The sequence below is a fragment of the Lithobates pipiens genome, unplaced genomic scaffold (genome assembly GCF_037356315.1).
Source record: "Lithobates pipiens isolate NorthernLeopardFrog02 unplaced genomic scaffold, aLitPip1_a1.2 Scaffold_3, whole genome shotgun sequence".
In the NCBI taxonomy this organism is placed as follows: Eukaryota; Metazoa; Chordata; class Amphibia; order Anura; family Ranidae; genus Lithobates; species Lithobates pipiens.
Window position 1 is genome coordinate 281,701,606 of NW_027507790.1, and position 22,306 is coordinate 281,723,911.

The following is a 22,306-nucleotide window of genomic DNA, read 5'->3' on the forward strand; positions in this document are numbered from 1 at the left end:
CCACCCCTCCACTCCCCTCGCCCACTCCCACCCACTCCTCCCACCCCTCCACTGCTCCCACCCCTCCACTCCCCCCCCCCACCCACTCCACTGCTCCCACCCCTCCACTCCCCCCCACCCCTCCACTCCACTGCTCCCACCCCTCCACTCCACTGCTCCCACCCCTCCACTCCCCCCCCCACCCCTCCACTCCACTGCTCCCACCCCTCCACTCCCCCCCCCACCCCTCCACTGCTCCCACCCCTCCACTCCACTGCTCCCACCCCTCCACTCCACTGCTCCCACCCCTCCACTCCACTGCTCCCACCCACTCAACTGCTCCCACCCACTCAACTGCTCCCACCCCTCCCCTCGTCACTCACCCCCAGCCCTCATTCGGCCCCCACTTACTCATCCCTTCAATATCTAAAGAGTCGACCACAGATCGGTTGTGCTGGTCGCAGGCAATCGCTCGTTCAAACGCTTTCTGCCGCACCAGCTTGCTGCACTCCTGGAACTTCATCTGAGCGTCCTTGTCATTGGGGCGCACCTTCACCACCTGGGAGGGAAGAGAAAACAGGTGAGGGGAGTCATGAGCAGACAATGAGGAGAGAGGAAGGGTGGCAGGAGTAAGGGGCCAGGCAGTGCGGGGGGTTGGGTGACGAGGCGAGGAGCAACCAATGAGAAAAAGTGGGATCAAGCGGGGCAAAGAGAAGAGGAAAAGTGCAAGGGGAAGAACTGGGGGGGGTGATGGCAATGGAGGAATGTGGGGGGAAGAGGAGAAAGAGGCGAGGGAAGCAACAGGAGGAAAGGGAAGAGGGGAAGTGGTGAGGAGGGGACAGGAAGGGGCAAGGGGTCGACAGGCGAGGGAAAAAACAGGATTTTTAATCCTGTAAAATCCTTTTCTGTGATGTACATCAGGGGACACAGAGCCATAGTACTTACTATGTGGGTTATAGGGGCCACTGATAGGTGATGGACACTGGCACGCCCCTAAGGCAAGAAGTGCACTCCCTATATAACCCCTCCCACTACTGGGAGTCCACAGTTTTGTAGCCAAGCAATACAAGTGTATACCAAAGGAGGGAGGGACCTCTGTGTCCCCTGATGTACATCAAAGAAAAGGATTTTACAGGTAAGCGGTTTTAAAAATCCTATTTTCTTTTCTTACATCAGGGGACACAGAGCCATAGTAGTTACTATGTGGGAGGTCCCACAGCAATGGCAACTGAAGGGAGGGAGACAACAAAAAAACAGGAGGCCAGAGGACTCATACTGCAGCCTGCAGCACACTGCGCCCAAAGGCGATATCATCATGACCTTGAAAATCGATTTGATAAAATCTGATAAACGTCTGAACCGAAAGACCAAGTCGCGGCCTTACAGATCTGAGCCATAGAGGCCTGATGATGCCCCACCCAAGAGGCACTTATCGCCCCCTGGATGAGTGTGCTCTTAACATGAGAAGGAAAAATTTTCTTCTTTAAGCTGAAGTTTGAACAATCACTTGACGAATCCATTTGGAAAATAGTAGATTTTTAAACGCCGCCTGTCCACATTTTGGACCTTCTGGCAGTACAAACAAAACCCGTGTTTTGTGAACCTGAGCGGTCGCCCTTAAATAGATTCTGATCGCTCTTACTACATCAAGAGAATGTAGTGCCTTCTCTTCCCTAGATTGAGGATCTGGGGAGAAAGAAGGAAGAATAATATCTTGGTTTAAATGAAAACCTGGTTGGTTGGAATTCAGGATGAGGACATAAAACCACCTCATCCTTATGCATGATCAAATATGGCTCTTAACAAGACAGAGCCGCTAGTTCCCGATACTCTCCTAGCAGAAGAAATGGCAACCAGAAAGATTATCTTTCTTGTCAAAAGGACCAAGGGAATTTCTTGTAATGGTTCTAACGGCTGATTCAGCAAAGCCGATAAAACCAATTTTTTTTTTTTTTTTTTTGGTTTCAATAATTTTTATTGAAGATTTTCAGCAGAACAATAAAGATGAACATTCCTTATAACAAGCAAGTAAAATCCACCTTTGCATATACAAAGCCATTCTAGACTAACAAAAATCTAGACAAAAACCTGGACATAACAGACCTGTAAAACGATCAGGCATGGTGTTGCTATATCAACTGTAATATCATGGACCCACATCTAGTCAATTCCCATCATTGGAGTATGTCCAGTCCAGGCATACGAGCCCGAAGCCCCCTGACGCCCCAAACGGGATCAAGCTGCAGACCAGGGGACGGGCCCGCCCACCAAGACCAGGGTACTCCCAACCCATCCCAACAGAGTTCCAATACCTAGGATGCCGATATAAAATTTGTGCGACTAATTAGCCCATAACATAGCTACTGTCTGTCTTAGGACCCCATTCGGGGCACAACATGGTACACCAAGAGAGGTGACGAAGGGGGAAAAAAAAGAGAAAACGTGTGAGATAGGAGAAGAAAGAATGTAAAATGCTATTCAAGTGTTACCTGCCCCAGAGGCCACGGTTCCAGGCTGCACCCCCGGAATAAGAGAAATATTACACTTTGTTGCCCAAGGTTCCCAGATCAACCGGAATCTCTCTGTTTTGTCTTTCCATTTGGCCACTACTTGTTCTTGTACCATAATCCAAGTTACCTTAGTTCTAAACATCTTAAAAGGAAACCGTGTGTTTCTTCCAGGCCTTAGCTATCGTAATTTTGGCCCCAAGAAAAATAAAAAACGCCAGTTGCTGTAAATGTTTGGGTAGAGCCGGGATAATGTGATTTAGTCCGATAAAACCAATTTTAAATCCCAAAGATTAGAGGTGCCTTGATAGGGGGATTAATCCGCGTTACCCCCTGAATTAAGCTACGCACCAAGAGTGGGAAGTAAGAGGCCATTGAAAAGAAAACACTGACAAGGCCGAGATCTGGCCCTTGATAGAAGTCAAGGCCAGCTTCTTTTTATTATCCCATTTGCAGGAAATCAAGGATCCTGCCTATGACAAACTTCCTGGGGTGCCAACCCCTGGATTCACACCAAGAAACATGTGCTTTCCAGACTCTATAGTAAATGATTCTGGAAGCCGGCTTCCTGGCATTAATCAAAGTAGACACTACTGAAGGAGATCACCCACGATCCTTTATAAAGTGGGATTCAACAGTCAGACCTGTTACATTTTTCGTCCGTAAGGTAGGATGAAATACCGGACCTTGTTCGAGAAGGTCTGGCTATAATAATGGCAAAAGTCCGAAGGACTCCTACTACCATCTTTAAGATCTTGGTAAATGCAGATCTTCTGGGGCCCTCTGAGGCCACCAGAATCACCTTCTTTCGTTCCTGCTTGATCCTGCGGAGAACACACGGAAGTAGCAGAACTGGAGGAAACGCATAGATCAGTAAAAAAACTGATCCCACGGGAAGACTAATTGCGTCTGTTCCCACTGCTAGCAGATCCCTTGTTCCCGACACAAAGTTGTTGACTTTGTTTTTGAATCTGGACGTGAACAGGTCCATGTCCAGAACACCCCCCTCTCTGACATAACACTAGGAAGAGGTCGGGGGGAAGAGACCATTCTCCCAGAAATAATTGTTGGCGACTCATGTAGTCCGTCTGCCAACTCTCTATTCCTGGAATGAAAGTTGCCGATAGGCAAGGAATGTTGTGTTCTGCCCAAGCTAGAACATTATTCACCTCTTTTTGAGCTGCACGACCTCTCGTGTCCCCCCTGGTGACTGATGTAAGCCACAGCCGTGGCCTTGTCGGACTGAATCCTGACAGGACAGTCCAGTAGTCGGACCGTCCCAGATCCTAGGGCCAGAAGTACTGTCCAAATTTTCCAAAACGTTGATAGGCAAGGTCTTCTAACCGGGACCATCTCTCCTGGACAGAATCTTCTTCCCGGGCTGCCATCTGTTGTTAACACCTTCCAGGATAAAGATTTTCCCTTTTGCTGGATAACCACCAACTTAGGCTCTGACTTACGTCGGGAGCCAAGCGTATTGGAAACAAACGAGGCCTGAATCTTTTTATTCCAGACCGACAGGATGGTGTTTTGAAGCAGTCTTGAGTGAGAACTGCACGTAAGGGACGGCCTCGAAGGAGGCCACCATTTCCCCAACAATCTTCTCTTGGCCAGCTGAATGGAAGGATTTTTGATTTTTCTTTGATAAGTTGAATTACTCCTCCACCGTACGGTATCTATAACCAACCCCAAGTTCTGTAATCTCCTTGATGGTTTTAAGGAGGATTTTTCAAGGTTGAGTATCCAACCCTTACTGAATGATTAAAGGTAGATCTTCTAAATAGGCTAGGACCGATATGCCTTGAGCCCTTGATCTGGAGGTGCCAGAATCTTTCAGAACGCTCGTGGTGCTGTGGCTAGACCGAATGGCAGGGTCACAACTGAAATTATGATTTTATATTTCAAAGCGCAGAAATTTCTGGTGAACGGGAAAATTTGGCACATGGAGATATGCATCTTTGATATCGATTAAAGTCAAAAACTCCCCACCTTGCAGGATAGACACAACCAATCGGATTGTGCGAAAGGATCGGATGTTTAAGTGCCGATTCAGATCCTTGAGATCTAGAATGGGTCTTACCTCTCCGTTTGGTTCTGGAACCGTGAAAGGTTTGAATCACACCCTGTGCCTTGTTCCACTAAGGGAACCTCTGATATCACCAACTGGGATAATAGAGGATCCAGAGGCAAGAAAGAGAGACTTCTTTTTCTCTGGATCCTTGGGAACATTTTTCCCTTAGAAAAAACTAGGAGACGGAAACTCTTGGAACTCTAGCCGTAACCTATATAAAAACTGCAGAAGCCACCCATCTGTCTTGACATTGTTCCTGCCAGATCTTGAGAATCGCAGGAGCCTTACCCCTACCTGAGCAAGCGGGGGCGCCCCTCCATAAGGAGGCTTTAGCATCCTGCTTTGTGGGCTTTCTGCTCCATGATCTCGTCTGACCCCGGTGCTGCCCTTGGGGACTTCCCCTTGAACCTGACGGTTGAGGCAGCCGAGACTGCCTAGAGGCACAGGAGAGGAAACACAATTAAAAAAGGAGAAATATTTGAACTCCTTTACCGGTAAAAAAAAAAAAAAAAAGAGAGAGAGAGAGCTTTACCCCATTAGAGATCCTTTGGATGTACTTATCCAGATCGTCTCTAAAATAGCCGTTCACCGTGAAAAGGGAAACTGGCTAAGAGCTTTTTACACGGTACTTCGGCTGACCAATTTTTCAGCCACAGAACTCTGCGAGAATGCACTAGTCCAATCATAAGTCTTAAATGATAGAGTCTTTCATAGCATCTACTGTGAGACATGGTACGTCAGATACACCAGCCCATTGCCGGGCCTGCTGATCAGGCAGAATTTCAGGTATCTCCACAAACTGTTCCTTAATGGACTGAGATACACCAATTGTGGCAAGAACCGGCTGCGCTACTGAACTTGCAAAAGACATATTTCTTTTAGAAAGAAGTTCCAACTTTTTATCTGTTGGATCCTTTAACATCAGTGCATTATCCAAAGGACATGTGAGATTCTTGCTCAGAGGCGATTGCAGCATCAATCGCTGGAACCCCCCCCAATTGTCTTCATAGAAATCCTCCTCCATAGGATAAAGTGTGGAGAATTTCTTAGGAGGATAATATTGTTTATCCGGATGTTCCCATTCAGAATACATAAGCTTTTTTTTAGCCATGCACGAATAGGGGAAAACATCTCCAGATGGGGGAGGTTATAATGAACCCAATTAGGAGGTAGGTTCCTCAAGAGCCTGTGCTGCAGGCAGCAAAAAGGTTGAGTAAGGGAGTGCACAAGCAACCTGTCTTTTGATGCTACTCCTTCCATATTAGGATCCTCAGGAGAGGATAAATAAGTATCTTCCAAATATTTGTGAAGATCTACCTGATCCCCAGCCTCCTGCACCTCAACAAGAGGGTCCTGAGGACTAGATGGGAATCTGCTATGTTTAGTCCCACTATGGAGAGACATCTTAGCATCAATCTTCTTTCCAATTTACAAACTGTAGAAAAAGAACCCCTTGTATGATATATACAGGGACTGAAGAGTTTTATGTAAGAACAGTTTGCCCTGACGGCTCAATCTGACTAGCCGTATCCCTCTCAGAGGAGGATGACATTCTTTTGGAAATGGATTTAGTTTATAGTGAAAACCATTGGCCCCTGGTCCCATTACCACTCATAGCCTGAAGCATAAAAGCAGAGGCACTACCAGAAAAAGAATCCACACTGCTAGGATATAGTCCAGCGCTATTAGCCACTATTAATCCTAGCCTGGTAAAGTATAACGTGTCAAAGGGAAATGCCTGTGTCACTGACCTGAACAAGCCATCCTCCTGCTCTGTCCCTCCACAGCCAGCAGCAGCTACACATACACAGCGCATTAACACTTCCTCCACGTGTGGCCGGCATCGGACACCGTTAGCCACGTCCCCCACGCAAATTACAGTCCCCCGCCCTTCAAAGGAAATTGTTTTCCCACGCGATCAGCGGCTCAAGCGTCCTGTAAAACCTGGTGGGGGGTAAATCCTCCACTGAGCGGCCGCATGTTCTGTCCATTTAAAAAAAAAAAAAAAAATTGGTATATCAATCCCCCGAAGGGGTAAAAGGACCAACATTGGGGGTCGCAGAAGGAGAACCAGACCCCCCCTTTTCTTACCAGAGGATCTGCTGTGGCCGAAGGAGAGGAGAATGAAGGCTTCTGTGCCGTTTCCAGCATCAGGCGGTGAGTGCTCAATACGGCCCCCAGTGGTGACGCATAGGCATGACAACACAATACATAGAAGGAGAAATTCCTGAGAAAATCTCCCTTACCTTACCCTCACAGCAGGGTTTTATCAGAGATAAAACCCCAATCTTCACCCTTCATGGTGGGCTCCGAGGCCTTATAGTAAACCTTCAGGAACCGGGGAAATCTCAGGTTATCCCACAATCCTGGACCTGCGACAGCACCCTGCCAGTAAAAACTTTATGGCCTCACTACCAAAAAGTACTGGATCCCGGGGCCCAGCCCTCTAAAGAGAAGCGTTCCCAAGCAAAACCTTGTTCCTTCAGACACGAGGCCCATGAAAGGACATCAGAACGGATCCGATCAGCATGGCTAGCCCCAGCAAGGATTACTACCAGCGGAGCTCAGCACCGCACATCTTTACTCGGGATCAACACCTTAGACACTGGCGAAAAAACTGAGGACTCCCAGTAGTGGGAGGGGTTACAGTGATGTGAAAAAGTGTTTGCCCCCTTCCTCATTTCCTGTTCCTTTGCATGTTTGTCACACTTAAGTGTTTCGGAACATCAAACCAATTTAAACAATAGTCAAGGACAACACAAGTAAACACAAAATGCAATTTGTAAATGAAGGTGTTTATTATTAAAGGTGAAAAAAAATCCAAACCATCATGGCCCTGTGTGAAAAAGTGATTGCCACCCTTGTTAAAACATACTATAACTGTGGTTGTCCACCCCTGAGTTCAATTTCTCTAGCCACACCCAGGCCTGATTATTGCCACACCTGTTCACAATCAAGGCATCACTTAAATAGGAGCTGTTTGACACAGTAAGGTCCACCAGAAGATCCTAAAAGCTACACATCATGCCGAGACCCAAAGAAATTCAGGAACAATTGAGAAAGAAAGTAATTGAGATCTATCAGTCTGGAAAGGGTTATAAAGCCATTTCCAAAGCTTTGGGAATCCAGCCAACCACAGTGAGAGCCATTATCCACAAATGGCGAAGACATGGAACAGTGGTGAACCTTCACAGGAGTGGCCGGCCGCCCAAAATTACCCCAAGAGCGCAGCGACGACTCATCCAAGAGGTCACAAAAGACCCCACAACAACGTCCAAGGAACTGCAGGCCTCACTTGCCTCAGTTAAGGTCAGCGTTCATGCCTCCACCATCAGGAAAAGACTGGGCAAAAATGGCCTGCATGGCAGAGTTCCAAGGAGAAAACCACTGCTGAGCAAAAAGAACATCAAAGCTCGTCTCAATTTCTCCACAACACATCTTGATGATCCCCAAGACTTTTGGGACAACATTCTGTGGAGCGATGAGACAAAAGTGGAACTCTTTGGAAGGTGTGTGTCCAAGTATATCTGGCGTAGAAGGAACACTGCATTTCATAAAAAGAACATTATACCAACAGTAAAATATGGTGGTGGTAGTGTGATGGTCTGGGGCTGTTTTGCTGCTTCAGGACCTGGAAGACTTGCCGTGATAAAAGGAACTATGAATTCTGCTGTCTACCAAGAGATCCTGAAGGAGAATGTCCGACCATCTGTTCGTGTACTCAAGCTGAAACCAACTTGGGTTCTGCAGCAGGACAATGATCCTAAACACACCAGCAAGTCCACCACCGAATGGCTGAAGAAAAACAAAATGAAGACTTTGGAGTGGCCTAGCCAAAGTCCTGACCTGAATCCTATTGAGATGTTGTGGTATGACCTTAAAAAGGCCGTTCATGCTCGAAAACCCTCTAATGTAACTGAATTAGGACAATTCTGCAAAGATGAGTGGCCCAAAATTCCTCCAGGACGCTGTAAAAGCCTCATTGCACGTTATCACAAACGCTTGGTTGCAGTTGTTGCTGCTAAGGGTGGCCCAACCAGTTATTAGGTTTAGGGGGCAATCACTTTTTCACACAGGGCCATGATGGTTTGGATTTTTTTTCACCTTTAATAATAAACACCTTCATTTACAAATTGCATTTTGTGTTTACTTGTGTTGTCCTTGACTATTGTTTAAATTGGTTTGATGTTCCGAAACACTTAAGTGTGACAAACATGCAAAGGAACAGGAAATGAGGAAGGGGGCAAACACTTTTTCACACCACTGTATATAGGGAGGTGGGAGGGGTTATATAGGGAGGTGGGAGGGGTTATATAGGGAGTGCACTTCTTGCCTTAGGGGCGTGCCAGTGTCCATCACCTATCAGTGGCCCCTATAACCCACACATTGTAAGTGGCTCTGTGTCCCCTGATGTAAGAAAATAAATAAAAGGAAGTGGATGGCGGATGTGGGGGATGGGGTGGCCGGGGGCGGAGCATAGTGATGGAATCATACAGACAGCGGGGCGCTCAGCCAGTCTCACCGTCTCGTAGTCTTTCAGTGCCGCCTTCAGTTTGCCCAGCGCCATGTTGCTGGCCGCCCGTCTGTAGTAGCCTTTGATATATTTGCCATCGATCTGGATGGCGCGAGACGCGTCCGCCAAAGCATAGCCGTAACATTCGGTGCGGAGGTACGCCAGGCTGCGGTTCCCGTAGTAAATGGCATTGTTTGGATTGATAGTGATGGCTTCTGTGTAATATTGTACAGCGCGGTCATAGTCCTTCACTGGAGAGAGAGAGAGAGAGAAGGGTCAGCCCCATCCTGTTCCAAAACTACAAGTCCCATCATCCCCTTCCAGAACCGAGACAGGGAACTACAAGTCCCATCATCCCCTTCCAGAACCAAGACAGGGAACTACAAGTCCCATCATCCCCTTCCAGAACCGATACAGGGAACTACAAGTCCCATCATCCCCTTCCAGAACCGAGACAGGGAACTACAAGTCCCATCATCCCCTTCCAGAACCGAGACAGCGAACTACAAGTCCCATCATCCCCTTCCAGAACCGAGACAGGGAACTACAAGTCCCATCATCCCCTTCCAGAACCGAGACAGGGAACTACAAGTCCCATCATCCCCTTCCAGAACCGAGACAGGGAACTACAAGTTCCAGCATTCCCTTCCAGAACCGAGACAGGGAACTACAAGTCCCAGCATCCCCTTCCAGAACCGAGACAGGGAACTACAAGTCCCATCATCCCCTTCCAGAACCGAGACAGGGAACTACAAGTTCCAGCATTCCCTTCCAGAACCGAGACAGGGAACTACAAGTCCCAGCATCCCCTTCCAGAACCGAGACAGGGAACTACAAGTCCCAGCATCCCCTTCCAGAACCAAGACAGGGAACTACAAGTTCCAGCATCCCCTTCCAGAACCGAGACAGGGAACTACAAGTCCCAGCATCCCCTTCCAGAACCAAGACAGGGAACTACAAGTCCCAGCATCCCCTTCCAGAACCGAGACAGGGAACTACAAGTCCCATCATCCCCTTCCAGAACCGAGACAGGGAACTACAAGTCCCATCATCCCCTTCCAGAACCGAGACAGGGAACTACAAGTCCCAGCATCCCCTTCCAGAACCGAGACAGGGAACTACAAGTCCCAGCATCCCCTTCCAGAACCGAGACAGGGAACTACAAGTCCCATCATCCCCTTCCAGAACCGAGACAGGAACTACAAGTCCCAGCATCCCCTTTCAGAACCGAAACAGAACTACAAATCCCATCATCCCCTTCCAGAACCGAGACAGGGAACTACAAGTCCCATCATCCCCTTCCAGAACCGAGACAGGGAACTACAAGTCCCAGGATCCCCTTCCAGAACCGAGACACGGAACTACAAGTCCCAGCATCCCCTTCCAGAACCGAGACAGGGAACTACAAGTCCCAGCATCCCCTTCCAGAACCGAGACACGGAACTACAAGTCCCAGCATCCCCTTCCAGAACCGAGACAGGGAACTACAAGTCCCATCATCCCCTTCCAGAACCGAGACAGGGAACTACAAGTCCCATCATCCCCTTCCAGAACCGAGACAGGAACTACAAGTCCCAGCATCCCCTTCCAGAACCGAAACAGAGAACTACAAATCCCAGCATCCCCTTCCAGAACCGAGACAGGGAACTACAAGTCCCATCATCCCCTTCCAGAACCGAGACAGGAACTACAAGTCCCAGCATCCCCTTCCAGAACCGAGACAGGGAACTACAAGTCCCAGCATCCCCTTCCAGAACCGAGACAGGAACTACAAGTCCCATCATCCCCTTCCAGAACCGAGACAGGGAACTACAAATCCCAGCATCCCCTTCCAGAACCGAGACAGGAACTACAAGTCCCATCATCCCCTTCCAGAACCGAGACAGGGAACTACAAGTCCCATCATCCCCTTCCAGAACCGAGACAGGGAACTACAAGTCCCATCATCCCCTTCCAGAACCGAGACAGGGAACTACAAGTTCCAGCATCCCCTTCCAGAATCGAGACAGGGAACTACAAGTCCCATCATCCCCTTCCAGAACCGAGACAGGGAACTACAAGTCCCATCATCCCCTTCCAGAACCGAGACAGGGAACTACAAGTCCCATCATCCCCTTCCAGAACCGAGACAGGGAACTACAAGTCCCAGCCTCCCCTTCCAGAACCGAGACAGGGAACTACAAATCCCAGCATCCCCTTCCAGAACCAAGACAGGGAACTACAAGTCCCAGCATCCCCTTCCAGAACCGAGACAGGGAACTACAAGTCCCAGCATCCCCTTCCAGAACCGAGACAGGGAACTACAAGTCCCAGCATCCCCTTCCAGAATCGAGACAGGGAACTACAAGTCCCATCATCCCCTTCCAGAACCGAGACAGGGAACTACAAGTCCCATCATCCCCTTCCAGAACCGAGACAGGGAACTACAAGTCCCAGCATCCCCTTCCAGAACCGAGACAGGGAACTACAAGTCCCAGCATCCCCTTCCAGAACCGAGACAGGGAACTACAAGTCCCATGATCCCCTTCCAGAACCGAGACAGGGAACTACAAGTCCCATCATCCCCTTCCAGAACCGAGACAGGAACTACAAATCCCAGCATCCCCTTCCAGAACCGAGACAGGGAACTACAAGTCCCAGCATCCCCTTCCAGAACCGAGACAGGGAACTACAAGTCCCAGCATCCCCTTCCAGAATCGAGACAGGGAACTACAAGTCCCATCATCCCCTTCCAGAACCGAGACAGGGAACTACAAATCCCAGCATCCCCTTCCAGAACCGAGACAGGGAACTACAAATCCCAGCATCCCCTTCCAGAACTAAGGGGGAGGGCTACAAGTCCCAGCATCCCCTTCCAGAACCGAGACAGGGAACTACAAGTCCCATCATCCCCTTCCAGAACCGAGACAGGGAACTACAAGTCCCATCATCCCCTTCCAGAACCGAGACAGGGAACTACAAGTCCCAGCATCCCCTTCCAGAACCGAGACAGGGAACTACAAGTCCCAGCATCCCCTTCCAGAACCGAGACAGGGAACTACAAGTCCCAGCATCCCCTTCCAGAATCGAGACAGGGAACTACAAGTCCCATCATCCCCTTCCAGAACCGAGACAGGGAACTACAAGTCCCAGCATCCCCTTCCAGAACCGAGACAGGGAACTACAAGTCCCATCATCCCCTTCCAGAACCGAGACAGGGAACTACAAGTCCCATCATCCCCTTCCAGAATCGAGACAGGGAACTACAAGTCCCATCATCCCCTTCCAGAACCGAGACAGGGAACTACAAGTCCCAGCATCCCCTTCCAGAACCGAGACAGGGAACTACAAATCCCAGCATCCCCTTCCAGATCCGAGACAGGGAACTACAAGTCCCAGCATCCCCTTCCAGAACCGAGACAGGGAACTACAAGTCCCAGCATCCCCTTCCAGAACCGAGACAGGGAACTACAAGTCCCATCATCCCCTTCCAGAACCGAGACAGGGAACTACAAGTCCCAGCATCCCCTTCCAGAACCGAGACAGGGAACTACAAGTCCCAGCATCCCCTTCCAGAACCGAAACAGAGAACTACAAATCCCATCATCCCCTTCCAGAACCGAGACAGGGAACTACAAGTCCCAGCATCCCCTTCCAGAACCGAGACAGGGAACTACAAGTCCCAGCATCCCCTTCCAGAACCGAAACAGAGAACTACAAATCCCAGCATCCCCTTCCAAGTCACTCACTGCTAATCAGGGGTAGATGGGGTAATCAGGGATAGTAGGATGGTTAGTCATGGGTAGATGGGGTAATAGAGGTGGTCAGTGTGGTGTAACAGGGGAAGATGGGGTAATTGGCGTAGTGGGGAGGATAGTTAGGTGTAATTGGGGTAGTAAGGTGGTCAGTGTATGGGGTAATTTGGGTAGTAGGGTGGTCAAAAAGGGGTGTAGGGGTAATTGGGGTGGTCAGAAAGGGGTAGATGGGGTACTTACTAGCATAGTAGGGTGGTCAGTCAGGGGGTATAGGGGGGTAATTTGGGGTAGTCAGTCAGGGGATAATAGGGGTAGTGGGGTGGTCAGTCAGGGGATGTAGGGGGTAACTGGGGTAGTTAGCCAGGGAGGTATAGGGGTAATTGGGGTAGTAGAGTGGCCAGTCAGGGGGCGTAGGGGGTAGTGGGGTGGTCAGTCAGGGGGTGTAGGGGGCAATTGGAGAATAGAGTGGTCAGTCAGGGGGTGTAGGGGGTAACTGGGGTGGTCAGTAAAGAGGGTACTTGGGGTAGTAGGTGGTCAGTCAGGGGAGTGTAGGGGTAATTGGGGTAGTGGGGTGGTCAGTCAGAGGGTGTAGGGGGTAATTGGGGTGGTCAGGGGGTAATTGGGGAATAGAGTTGTCAGTCAGGGGGTGTAGGGGTAATTTGGGTAGTGGGGCAGTCAGTCAGGTGGTGTAGGGGTAATTCGGGTGGTCAGTCAGGGGGTGTAGGGGGTAGTCGGGCGGTCAGTCGGGGGGTGTAGTTGGGGAGTGGGGCGGTCAGTCAGGGGGTGTAGGGGGTAATTGGGGGGATGTATTCAGTCAGAGGGTGTAGGGGGTAATTGGGGGGGTAGTCAGGGGGTGTAGGGGTAGTGGGGTGATTGGGAGGTGTAGGGGGGTAGTCAGTCAGGGGGTGTAGGGGGGGTATTCAATCAGGGGGTGTAGGGGGTAATTGGGCGGTGTAGTCAGGGGGTAATTTGGGGGGGTAGTCAGTCAGGGGGTGTAGGGGTAATTGGGGTAGTGGGGTTATTGGGAGGTGTAGGGGGGTATTCAATCAAGGGGTGTAGGGGGTAGTTGGTGGTCAGTCAGGGGGTGTAGGGGGGGTGGTCAGTCAGGGGGTAACCGGGAGGTGTAGGGGGTAGTTGGTGGTCAGTTTTTGGGTGTGGGGGTAATTGGGGTATGGTGGGGGAGAGGAGGTGTCAGGTACCCCGGAAGTACTCGTTGGCTCGCTCTTTCAGCTCCTCGGCCGTGTTGCCCCCGCCGCCCCCACTCTCTGTCCCGCCGGTCTCCGCCGCCATCTTGCCGGTCACCGTTAGTGCGTCACCAGGACAGCGACACATCGTGGTACGGCAGAGGAGCACGTGACCGGCGCCATCTTGCGAGTGGCGGAAGGAGGTGATGGGGGGCGGTAGCGGTCATTTTGGGGAGGGAAGTCAGAGCTCGGAGAGGGAGAGGGGAGAGTCCTCCTCATTGGATGAAGGAAATTCTGTGTCTTAGAACTCTAATTAGCTCCCCCGGAGGATCCATGTTGGAGGGTCAACCAGAGGATTCATGTTGAAGGGTCTGCAGACTCCCCCGGAAGATCCATGTTGGAGGGTCTGCAGTCTCCCCCGGAAGATCCATGTTGGAGGGTCTGCAGCCTCCCCCGGAGGATCCATGTTGGAGGGTCTGCAGCCTCCCCCGGAGGATCCATGTTGGAGGGTCTGCAGTCTCCCCCGGAAGATCCATGTTGGAGGGTCTGCAGACTCCCCCGGAGGATCCATGTTGGAGGGTCAACCAGAGGATTCATGTTGAAGGGTCTGCAGACTCCCCCGGAGGATCCATGTTGAAGGGTCTGCAGTCTCCCCTGGAGGATCCATGTTGGAGGGTCTGCAGTCTCCCCCGGAGGATCCATGTTGGAGGGTCTGCAGACTCCCCCGGAGGATCCATGTTGGAGGGTCTGCAGTCTCCCCCGGAAGATCCATGTTGGAGGGTCTGCAGCCTCCCCCGGAGGATCCATGTTGGAGGGTCTGCAGTCTCCCCCGGAAGATCCATGTTGGAGGGTCTGCAGCCTCCCCCGGAGGATCCATGTTGAAGGGTCTGCAGACTCCCCCGGAGGATCCATGTTGGAGGGTCTGCAGCCTCCCCCGGAGGATCCATGTTGGAGGGTCTGCAGACTCCCCCGGAGGATCCATGTTGGAGGGTCTGCAGACTCCCCCGGAGGATCCATGTTGAAGGGTCTGCAGTCTCCCCCGGAGGATCCATGTTGGAGGGTCTGCAGCCTCCCCCGGAGGATCCATGTTGGAGGGTCTGCAGTCTCCCCCGGAGGATCCATGTTGGAGGGTCTGCAGCCTCCCCCGGAGGATCCATGTTGGAGGGTCTGCAGACTCCCCCGGAGGATCCATGTTGGAGGGTCTGCAGCCTCCCCCGGAGGATCCATGTTGGAGGGTCTGCAGACTCCCCCGGAGGATCCATGTTGGAGGGTCTGCAGCCTCCCCCGGAGGATCCATGTTGGAGGGTCTGCAGTCTCCCCCGGAGGATCCATGTTGGAGGGTCTGCAGACTCCCCCGGAGGATCCATGTTGGAGGGTCTGCAGACTCCCCCGGAGGATCCATGTTGAAGGGTCTGCAGTCTCCCCCGGAGGATCCATGTTGGAGGGTCTGCAGCCTCCCCCGGAGGATCCATGTTGGAGGGTCTGCAGCCTCCCCCGGAGGATCCATGTTGAAGGGTCTGCAGTCTCCCCCGGAGGATCCATGTTGGAGGGTCTGCAGACTCCCCCGGAGGATCCATGTTGAAGGGTCTGCAGTCTCCCCCGGAGGATCCATGTTGAAGGGTCTGCAGTCTCCCCCGGAGGATCCATGTTGAAGGGTCTGCAGACTCCCCCGGAGGATCCATGTTGGAGGGTCTGCAGACTCCCCCGGAGGATCCTTGTTGAAGGGTCTGCAGTCTCCCCCGGAGGATCCATGTTGAAGGGTCTGCAGACTCCCCCGGAGGATCCATGTTGAAGGGTCTGCAGACTCCCCCGGAGGATCCATGTTGAAGGGTCTGCAGTCTCCCCCGGAGGATCCATGTTGAAGGGTCTGCAGACTCCCCCGGAGGATCCATGTTGAAGGGTCTGCAGTCTCCCCCGGAGGATCCATGTTGGAGGGTCTGCAGTCTCCCCCGGAGGATCCATGTTGGAGGGTCTGCAGACTCCCCCGGAGGATCCATGTTGGAGGGTCTGCAGTCTCCCCCGGAGGATCCATGTTGGAGGGTCTGCAGCCTCCCCCGGAGGATCCATGTTGGAGGGTCTGCAGTCTCCCCCGGAGGATCCATGTTGGAGGGTCTGCAGACTCCCCCGGAGGATCCATGTTGGAGGGTCTGCAGTCTCCCCCGGAGGATCCATGTTGGAGGGTCTGCAGTCTCCCCCGGAGGATCCATGTTGAAGGGTCTGCAGTCTCCCCTGGAGGATCCATGTTGGAGGGTCTGCAGACTCCCCCGGAGGATCCATGTTGAAGGATCTGCAGACTCCCCCGGAGGATCCATGTTGGAGGGTCTGCAGTCTCCCCCGGAGGATCCATGTTGGAGGGTCTGCAGTCTCCCCCGGAGGATCCATGTTGAAGGGTCTGCAGTCTCCCCCGGAGGATCCATGTTGGAGGGTCTGCAGACTCCCCCGGAAGATCCATGTTGGAGGGTCTGCAGACTCCCCCGGAGGATCCATGTTGGAGGGTCTGCAGTCTCCCCTGGAGGATCCATGTTGAAGGGTCTGCAGACTCCCCCGGAGGATCCATGTTGAAGGGTCTGCAGACTCCCCCGGAGGATCCATGTTGGAGGGTCTGCAGACTCCCCCGGAGGATCCATGTTGAAGGGTCTGCAGACTCCCCCGGAGGATCCATGTTGGAGGGTCTGCAGTCTCCCCTGGAGGATCCATGTTGAAGGGTCTGCAGTCTCCCCCGGAGGATCCATGTTGAAGGGTCTGCAGACTCCCCCGGAGGATCCATGTTGAAGGGTCTGCAGACTCCCCCGGAGGATCCATGTTGAAGGGTCTGCAGTCTCCCCTGGAGGATCCATGTTGGAGGGTCTGCAGTCTCCCCTGGAGGATCCATGTTGGAGGGTCTGCAGTCTCCCCTGGAGGATCCATGTTGAAGGGTCTGCAGTCTCCCCTGGAGGATCCATGTTGGAGGGTCTGCAGACTCCCCCGGAGGATCCATGTTTTAGGGTCTGCAGTCTCCCCTGGAGGATCCATGTTGGAGGGTCTGCAGTCTCCCCCGGAAGATCCATGTTGGAGGGTCTGCAGCCCCCCCCGGAGGATCCATGTTGGAGGGTCTGCAGTCTCCTCCGGAGGATCCATGTTGGAGGGTCTGCAGACTCCCCCGGAGGATCCATGTTGGAGGGTCTGCAGACTCCCCCGGAGGATCCATGTTGAAGGGTCTGCAGTCTCCCCCGGAGGATCCATGTTGGAGGGTCTGCAGCCTCCCCCGGAGGATCCATGTTGGAGGGTCTGCAGACTCCCCCGGAGGATCCATGTTGGAGGGTCTGCAGTCTCCCCTGGAGGATCCATGTTGAAGGGTCTGCAGTCTCCCCTGGAGGATCCATGTTGGAGGGTCTGCAGACTCCCCCGGAGGATCCATGTTTTAGGGTCTGCAGTCTCCCCTGGAGGATCCATGTTGGAGGGTCTGCAGACTCCCCCGGAGGATCCATGTTGGAGGGTCTGCAGTCTCCCCTGGAGGATCCATGTTGGAGGCTCTGCAGACTCCCCCGGAGGATCCATGTTGGAGGGTCTGCAGACTCCCCCGGAGGATCCATGTTGAAGGGTCTGCAGTCTCCCCCGGAGGATCCATGTTGGAGGGTCTGCAGACTCCCCCGGAGGATCCATGTTGGAGGGTCTGCAGTCTCCCCTGGAGGATCCATGTTGGAGGCTCTGCAGACTCCCCCGGAGGATCCATGTTGGAGGGTCTGCAGTCTCCCCCGGAAGATCCATGTTGAAGGGTCTGCAGTCTCCCCTGGAGGATCCATGTTGAAGGGTCTGCAGTCTCCCCTGGAGGATCCATGTTGGAGGGTCTGCAGTCTCCCCCGGAGGATCCATGTTGGAGGGTCTGCAGACTCCCCCGGAAGATCCATGTTGGTGGGTCTGCAGTCTCCCCCGGAGGATCCATGTTGGAGGGTCTGCAGTCTCCCCCGGAGGATCCATGTTGGAGGGTCTGCAGTCTCCCCCGGAGGATCCATGTTGGAGGGTCTGCAGCCTCCCCCGGAGGATCCATGTTGGAGGGTCTGCAGTCTCCCCCGGAGGATCCATGTTGGAGGGTCTGCAGACTCCCCCGGAGGATCCATGTTGGAGGGTCTGCAGACTCCCCCGGAGGATCCATGTTGAAGGGTCTGCAGTCTCCCCTGGAGGATCCATGTTGGAGGCTCTGCAGACTCCCCCGGAAGATCCATGTTGAAGGGTCTGCAGTCTCCCCCGGAAGATCCATGTTGGAGGGTCTGCAGCCTCCCCCGGAGGATCCATGTTGGAGGGTCTGCAGTCTCCCCCGGAAGATCCATGTTGGAGGGTCTGCAGTCTCCCCCGGAAGATCCATGTTGGAGGGTCTGCAGACTCCCCCGGAAGATCCATGTTGGTGGGTCTGCAGTCTCCCCCGGAGGATCCATGTTGGAGGGTCTGCAGACTCCCCCGGAGGATCCATGTTGAAGGGTCTGCAGTCTCCCCCGGAGGATCCATGTTGGAGGCTCTGCAGACTCCCCCGGAGGATCCATGTTGGAGGGTCTGCAGTCTCCCCCGGAGAATCCATGTTGGAGGGTCTGCAGTCTCCCCCGGAAGATCAATGTTGGAGGGTCTGCAGCCTCCCCCGGAGGATCCATGTTGGAGGGTCTGCAGTCTCCCCCGGAAGATCCATGTTGGAGGGTCTGCAGTCTCCCCCGGAAGATCCATGTTGGAGGGTCTGCAGTCTCCCCCGGAGGATCCATGTTGGAGGGTCTGCAGTCTCCCCCGGAGGATCCATGTTGGTGGGTCTGCAGACTCCCCCGGAGGATCCATGTTGAAGGGTCTGCAGTCTCCCCCGGAGGATCCATGTTGGAGGGTCTGCAGTCTCCCCCGGAGGATCCATGTTGAAGGGTCTGCAGTCTCCCCTGGAGGATCCATGTTGGAGGCTCTGCAGACTCCCCCGGAAGATCCATGTTGGAGGGTCTGCAGTCTCCCCCGGAAGATCCATGTTGAAGGGTCTGCAGTCTCCCCCGGAAGATCCATGTTGGAGGGTCTGCAGCCTCCCCCGGAGGATCCATGTTGGAGGGTCTGCAGTCTCCCCCGGAAGATCCATGTTGGAGGGTCTGCAGACTCCCCCGGAAGATCCATGTTGGTGGGTCTGCAGTCTCCCCCGGAGGATCCATGTTGGAGGGTCTGCAGTCTCCCCCGGAGGATCCATGTTGGAGGGTCTGCAGACTCCCCGGAGGATCCATGTTGGAGGGTCTGCAGACTCCCCCGGAGGATCCATGTTGGAGGGTCTGCAGACTCCCCCGGAGGATCCATGTTGGAGGGTCTGCAGACTCCCCCGGAGGATCCATGTTGGAGGGTCTGCAGACTTCCCCCAAAAGATCCACATTGAAGGGTCAACCAGAGGATTCATGTTGAAGGGTCTGCAGTCTCCTCCAGAGGATCCATGTTGGAGGGTCTGCAGTCTCCCCCAGAGGATCCATGTTGGAGGGTCTGCAGTCTCCCCCAGAGGATCCATGTTGGAGGGTCTGCAGACTCCCCCAGAGGATCCATGTTGGAGGGTCTGCAGACTCCCCCAGAGGATCCATGTTGGAGGCTCTGCAGACTCCCCCGGAGGATCCATGTTGGAGGGTCTGCAGACTCCCCCGGAGGATCCATGTTGAAGGGTCTGCAGTCTCCCCCGGAGGATCCATGTTGGAGGGTCTGCAGTCTCCCCCGGAGGATCCATGTTGGAGGGTCTGCAGACTCCCCCGGAGGATCCATGTTGAAGGGTCTGCAGTCTCCCCCGGAGGATCCATGTTGGAGGGTCTGCAGTCTCCCCCGGAGGATCCATGTTGGAGGGTCTGCAGTCTCCCCCGGAAGATCCATGTTGGAGGGTCTGCAGTCTCCCCCGGAGGATCCATGTTGAAGGGTCTGCAGCCTCCCCCGGAGGATCCATGTTGGAGGGTCTGCAGTCTCCCCCGGAGGATCCATGTTGGAGGGTCTGCAGCCTCCCCCGGAGGATCCATGTTGGAGGGTCTGCAGTCTCCCCCGGAGGATCCATGTTGAAGGGTCTGCAGCCTCCCCCGGAGGATCCATGTTGGAGGGTCTGCAGTCTCCCCCGGAGGATCCATGTTGAAGGGTCTGCAGCCTCCCCCGGAGGATCCATGTTGGAGGGTCTGCAGTCTCCCCCGGAGGATCCATGTTGGAGGGTCTGCAGTCTCCCCCGGAAGATCCATGTTGGTGGGTCTGCAGTCTCCCCCGGAGGATCCATGTTGGAGGGTCTGCAGTCTCCCCTGGAAGATCCATGTTGGTGGGTCTGCAGTCTCCCCCGGAGGATCCATGTTGGAGGGTCTGCAGTCTCCCCCGGAGGATCCATGTTGGAGGGTCTGCAGTCTCCCCCGGAGGATCCATGTTGGAGGGTCTGCAGACTCCCCTGGAGGATCCATGTTGGAGGGTCTGCAGACTCCCCCGGAGGATCCATGTTGGAGGGTCTGCAGACTCCCCCGGAGGATCCATGTTGGAGGGTCTGCAGACTCCCCCGGAGGATCCATGTTGGAGGGTCTGCAGTCTCCCCCGGAGGATCCATGTTGGAGGGTCTGCAGTCTCCCCCGGAGGATCCATGTTGGAGGGTCTGCAGTCTCCCCCGGAGGATCCATGTTGGAGGGTCTGCAGTCTCCCCCGGAAGATCCATGTTGGAGGGTCTGCAGTCTCCCCCGGAAGATCCATGTTGGAGGGTCTGCAGTCTCCCCCGGAGGATCCATGTTGGAGGGTCTGCAGACTGCCCCGGAGGATCCATGTTGGAGGGTCTGCAGACTCCCCCGGAGGATTCATGTTGGAGGGTCTGCAGCCTTTCTACATTGAGGCCATGTTGGGTCGGTTGCACCAATCTGATGGCACTGTTTGCTCTTTCAACACCTCGAACCATACAGGAACAGCTGAGAAGGAGGTGGTTGAGGAAGTTTTTGGGTTTCTTTTATGAAACCATTTGTAGAAGCTCTGCAGGCTCCCTCAGAGGATCCATATTTGAGGCTCTGCAGGGTCCCCTAGAAGATCCATGTTGGAGGGTTTTCAGGCCCCCTCAGAGGATCCATGTTAGAGGGTCTGCAGAGGATCCATGTTGGAGGGTCTGCAGTCTCTTCCAGAGGATCCATGTTAGAGGGTCTGCAGGGGATCCATGTTGGAGGGTCTGCAGCCTTTCTATATTGAGGCCATGTTGGGTCGGTTGCACCAATCTGATGGTAATATTTGCTCCTTCAACATCTTACACCATACAGGAACAACTGAGAAGGAGGTGGTTTGGAGGAAGTTTTTTTTATTAAACAACTTTTCTGAAAACATTTGTAGCTCTGTAGGCTCCCCTCGAGGATCCATGTTGTGGGAGGGGGTCTGCAGGGTCCCCCAGAAGATCCATGTTTGAGGCTCTGTTGGAGGGTCTGCAGGCTCCCTGGGGAAGATCCATATTGGAGGGTCTGCATGCTCCCCAAGAGGATCCATGTTGGATGGTCTGCAGGCCCCCCTCAGAGGAGCCATGTTGGAGAGTCTGCAGTCTCCCCCAGAAGATTTATTTGGAGGGTCTGTAGGCTCTTCCAGAGGATCCATGTTTGAGGCTCTGCACGGTCCCCCAAGGGATCCATGTTGAAGGGTCTGCAGGGTCAACCAGAGGATCCATGTTTGAGGCTCTGCACGGTCCCCCAAGGGATCCATGTTGAAGGGTCTGCAGGGTCAACAAGAGGATCCATGTTGGAGGTTCTGCAGTTGGAGGGTCTGCAGCCTTTCTACATTGAGGCCATGTTGGGTCGGTTGCACCAATCTGACAGCACTATTGGCTCCTTCAACACCTTGCACCATACAAGAACAGCTGAGAAGGAGGTGGTTGAGGAAGTTTTTGGGTTTCTTTTATTAAACAATTACATATTCTTTGTAGGCACTCTGTAGGCTCCCCCAGAGGATCCATGTTGGAGGGTCTGCAGGCTCCCCCAGAGGATCCATGTTGGAGGGTCTGCAGGCTCCCCCAGAGGATCCATGTTGGAGGGTCTGCAGGCTCCCCCAGAGGATCCATGTTGGAGGGTCTGCAGGCTCCTGGAGAAGATCCATGTTGGAGGGTCTGCAGGCTCCTGGAGAAGATCCATTTTGGAGGGTCTGCAGGCTCTTTCAGAAGATCCATGTTGGAGGGTCTGCAGGCTCCTGGAGAAGATCCATGTTGGAGGGTCTGCAGTCTCCTGGAGAAGATCCATTTTGGAGGGTCTGCAGGCTCTTTCAGAAGATCCATGTTGGAGGGTCTGCAGCCTTTCTACATTGAGGCTATGTTGGGTTGGTTGCACCAATCTGTCGGCACTATTTGCTCCTTCAACACCTCATACGATACA

General features: G+C 53.4%; 1 protein-coding gene across 1 annotated transcript; it reads right to left on the reverse strand.

Moving 5' to 3' along the window:
- Window positions 1-390: 390 nt before the first annotated feature.
- Window positions 391-14,183, reverse strand: PPP5C (protein phosphatase 5 catalytic subunit; the record flags this gene model as incomplete). Its single annotated transcript, XM_077461097.1, is given in 3 exon segments — window positions 391-538; window positions 9,080-9,321; window positions 14,004-14,183. Coding segments are annotated over 3 exon segments (523 nt in total), but the record flags the coding sequence as incomplete, so codon positions are not given.
- Between the last annotated feature and the right edge of the window lie 8,123 nt (window positions 14,184-22,306).